Here is a 4674-nt window from a genome sequence, read left to right on the forward strand (position 1 = left end):
GATTCCTCCCAGCTCTAAAGTTTTATGACTTTTTATGTCCATTATTAAGGCCTGAGCCATGCAGTCTCAGGGCAGTTAGCTTCTAAGAGAGAACAGACCTCTGTAATATCCTTTGCTTTGCTCATTTAGCTATAAAGCACGTCTGCCTTTGGCACTTGGGTCAGACATACAAAGTTATGAGCATCCTGGTTTACTATCCAACTCAGCATGCTAGTGGAATCTGTCAGTACTCTAAGGTGATTATTGGGAAAGGGAGTAAAACTTCAACCCATTAAACCTGGAAATAGAAGTTAAGTTTGCCTCATATGCTCATAAACTGGTGAGTGTGGTTATGAGTGCACACACACTATTGCTAGTGATCAGTTCATTACAGTAATCAATTTCACTTAATAAAAATTAGTAAATAGTATAACATAGCAAAGTTCGGTGTCAAAGGAAACACCGATGGAAAAAACAGCACTTCTTGACGTGTTAGAGAAACAGGCAGGAGAAGACATAAATCTGATAGAACAAAATAGAAATATCTGCAGAGAAAGGATTAGTCAGAGAGAGAAGGAGGAAGGAGAAGGTAGGGAGAGAGAAAAAAAAGAGAGGAAAGTTAGAAGTAGAGAGGGGGAGAATGAAGTGGGAAGGAATACAAAACAGAGTTAACACAAGAAGAGGAGGAAATGAGAGAGAGAGAAAAGACAAACAAGAGAGGGGCAGTAAACAGGGAGAAGGGGTCAGATTCCCTGGAATATTGAACACTGTTCCACATGGACCTGTGAAAACCATTAACAGGAAAGCTTCCAAAGGCACTGTGGAAAGCAGAGTGATGCTCAGAGCCTACATCGAGAGGTATCATGTTGGGGAGCCCCTAAACCTCCACATTGCTGGCTCTGTCAGCCCTCAGTGTCCAAATCCTCATGCTTCTACATCACCTGAATTTGCCATGACAGCCATAAAGGCTGAGACGGTAGGGTACAAAAAGATTTAAGGGGAGTGTGATAGATACTGTGAGAAAGAACAAGGCATCCTGCACCAGGATGTACTTGACCATTCCCCTGACACTGCAGGAATGAAACTGGTGAGCCCTAATTTTGGCTACTTTCCTCCTCCTCCCCTTCTTCAAAGATGAGGCCTACGCTTTACTGACAGGGGCTAAGAGAAAGCTCTGGATCCCTTTGGAAGGAAGGTCATACAGACTTTTCCTGGGCCTTAGGGAAGGGAGCACTACCAGAAGAGATTTTTCTGCACACAGTGTTGGTGTGCCTCTTACAACGGCAGCCTGGTCGCCTGAGACTATCATAGCCCTGCTGGCACAGATGGAGGCATCCACGGGTAGGCAGGTAGCAGCACAGGCAGGGTAAGAAGAGGGAGATGAGGCTCATGGCTGCCCAGCGGACGAAGCAAGAGCCAGGCCCACAGGAGCAGGGCTCATCGGCGCAGTTGTCTTCATCGTCAGTGGAACAGTGGTAGAAGAGGCCTTTAACACAGCAGAGACAAGTGCCATAATCTAAGAGGCTCTCAGCAGAGCAAAGGCAACGCTGGTTGCATAGCCAGCAAGCGGGGAGAGGGCGAGCTGCTGTACAGAGGACACATTTGCAGCGCCCACACTCCTCACAGATGAAGAGGTGCTCACTGGGATGCATGGCAGATTGCTCAGCTTCTCCCTTCAGAGCACCATCAGCCTTTGGGTGGGCTCCTGTTCCAGGCTGGGTTCGGATGATGGACTGGCCTGAAGGTGAAGGTGTAATGCTGGCCAAGAGCCTTTGATCAGAGGCAGTGGTACTATGGGACATTGAGCTGGCAATGCTAGACTGGCTCAAATGCTGAGGCAAGGGCTGCAGCTGATGGCACTGGCTGAGACTGCGGGGCAGAGCAGTGGGCATGGTAGCCAGGGACCAATCAGATTTGTGGGTTTGCACGATAAGGGAAGGACTGGAGAGGGCCTGTTTACAGGGAACTGGAGGACGGTCCACATAATCATTGCTAGCGTGAGTAGAGCGCAGCTGTTCAATAGGCAGAATTTGTTGGAAATCATCTGTCACTGCAGCATCCATTTTGCCTCGATTCTTGAGTTCTGAGTGGTTTGGGGTCAGGGTGGCACTTATGGTGAGAAAGAGCCCTTGTAGTTACATGGGTCTTAGGGCACATCAGAAAATCCTAGGAGAGAAAGAATAAAAACAATAAATAAGAACGCATAGGCATGAGTACCTTGCAGGAAACCAACAAAGCTCAGGCCCCTATCCCCAGCACTACCTTAAATCACTTTAGTCTTCATGTTACTCCCTGATTCTGTAATTGACCTCATCTATTTTTTTACAGGCATGTCTGGTCTTCTCGTCCAGACTATAAAGCACATTGGGAGCAAAGATCTGATTGTGGATTCCTTTTGTATTTCATCATATGACTAGAGTCATAGGAGCAGTTAGCTCATTCAGATGTTTCCTAACTGAAAAATCTAGGCCTTGAGCATCAAAATTCTAATAAAACTATCAAATGCAAAGGTCACATTTTGAGATTTTACAGAAAAACCCAAATGAATTTTTGGGCCAACCCAATACATATATATACATCAAAGCTTTCTTTTCAGTGAAATTTATAAGCATAAATAAACAAATGATAAAGGACACTGTGATTTAATGAATATAGGCAAGCAAGCAAGATGCAATAATATTAATAGCAGAGATATGGCAACGACACAGAGGGCAGAAATTAGACTATCTATAGAACAATGGCAGAAATTAGACTATCTATAGAACAATGGGGGAAAAGGCTTCCTAAGAATATAAAAAAATCCAAGACTAATCATCTTGCAGTTCTCCTCACTTCATAAGCTGCTTTAATTTATTGAGGAGGTAATTCTTTTAAATGGCGGCATGGCTCCGGAATCAAACTTTTGTATACGCAGGAGTAACCCTAGTGATGGGGAACCATAAGAGAAGAGACCTGAATTAATTCAAATATCACCTGTAATTGTTCTTATTATGACCCTAAGTCAAGTCTATATATACTGATGGGATTTATTAGGCAGAATCTGCTTGGACTGCTTTTCTCTATCTTTACCTTATATAATAAACTGGTTTTCTTAAAGAACAGCAATGCTTTTATACAAAATTTAACCTAAGTTGAATATCTGGAAAATATATTCTCTCCTGATTTGATTGAGCCTGGTACTGATAATGATAACCATGAGGAAAATACTGTTCCAACTGTAGATTATTGTTTTGCACCATTTGGAAGACTGAACAGCCTGAAAAGGAAACCTAAACAAAAATCTGAGACTCATCTTGGAGGCATTAGGACCTAGGAAACACTAGCATGAATAAAGTATATATTTGAAATCCATCAGATTTCAGGCCTCCTCAAAAGAGATCGATTACTCACACTACTCTATGAGATGGAAAGCTTGAATGAGTAATCGAAAGGAACAAGTGACAGAGGATAGTGCTTGATTAGGTTTCCATAAGCAAGCAAGCATGACACTGAAATGTGCCCAAAGCTCAATAGCAAGGAAAAAAAAAAATGTAGCTCATATAGGACTCAGTGGCTAATAATACAACAAGATTCATTGCCTTTTGAGGTTATATGCCAAAGCAAACTTATTTAGTTGAATTTGCATCTGCTCATTTTTTAAAAAGAAGATTTAGTTTGGTTAAAAATAACTTTTCTGCCACATCACATCAAAAAGTCAGTCTGACTATAATTTCATTTTTTAGCTACTTGTTTCAGTGTTACTCAATACAGCACAAGAAAATGCAGATAAACACTACGGAGATTCTAAGACTCAAATACGCAACCTTTGTCAAATCACTTACTTTTTTTGGGCCTCAGTTCCACTATCTATATAATTATAGGGGTGGCCGAGGTGATTTTGAAGGACTCTGCCCCACTATGGTCTGTAATTATATAACTATACAATTTGACAAAAGAATTCTCTTCATACCTTCTACATCTTCAGCCCTTGAGGGTAGACTGGGCAACATGCCCTTGTTTACCAAGGCATTCAAAAGCAAAACGGGTTGGACTCACAGCCCCCCGAAGTCTTACACCTCTACCTTTGCTGTACTTTTGTTAAGACTCACAGTCCCAGCATTAGAAAGGAACAGGTAGTTTTCATTTGAACACCCAAATAAACAAAGACACAATGTTCAGCCAGCTTGCAGAGTGTGTGGATCTAAGAGTCTTGGATTGGGAAGAGTCTTTCGACAACTGTATAAGAAATAAATGTATTCCCCATTGATGAGATAAATAATGTGTGGGGCCCTTCAAGCCCTTTACACTGTATGAAGAATAATACATACTCTGGATGCATTTTAGACTCACTGATTTCCCAAAGGAAACTAGATTTGAACATACTGGAAATTCCAAGGATCAATAACTCAAAGGAAAGCATTCAAGGTCTTAACATTACAGGAGATAATCATATGGGATTCCAAGGATGTTACTAGATATCTCAGAGATTTGCCCAGAAGGTTGAAAGCTAAGCTTGGAGGAATTTAGGTCATAATAGAAATGACTCAGAACCATGAGGGGATTCTATCTTGGCAGCAAAAGGGTATACTGTGTTTAGGTTAAGGGAGTGTATTTGGAAATTGATTAGACTGCTGCAAGACTGGAGAGTTCAGATACTTGGTTGGGTGATTAAAGGAAGCTTTGGGCATCAGTCTGGGATGATGAACTACTACTGTC

At 42.0% G+C, this 4674-nt stretch overlaps 1 protein-coding gene across 1 annotated transcript; it reads right to left on the reverse strand.

Moving 5' to 3' along the window:
* Nucleotides 1-1175: 1175 nt before the first annotated feature.
* Nucleotides 1176-2042, reverse strand: SPRY3 (sprouty RTK signaling antagonist 3). Its single transcript, XM_052663916.1, has one exon. The coding sequence runs from the start codon at nucleotides 2040-2042 to the stop codon at nucleotides 1176-1178; it is 867 nt and encodes a 288-aa protein (XP_052519876.1).
* Between the last annotated feature and the right edge of the window lie 2632 nt (nucleotides 2043-4674).

The sequence above is a fragment of the Budorcas taxicolor genome, chromosome X (assembly GCF_023091745.1).
Source record: "Budorcas taxicolor isolate Tak-1 chromosome X, Takin1.1, whole genome shotgun sequence".
In the NCBI taxonomy this organism is placed as follows: Eukaryota; Metazoa; Chordata; class Mammalia; order Artiodactyla; family Bovidae; genus Budorcas; species Budorcas taxicolor.

Coding starts and splice junctions, on each gene's coding strand:
- SPRY3 (XM_052663916.1), bottom strand. CDS start 2,042: ATGGATGCTGCAGTGACAGATGATTTCCAACAAATTCTGCCTATTGAA.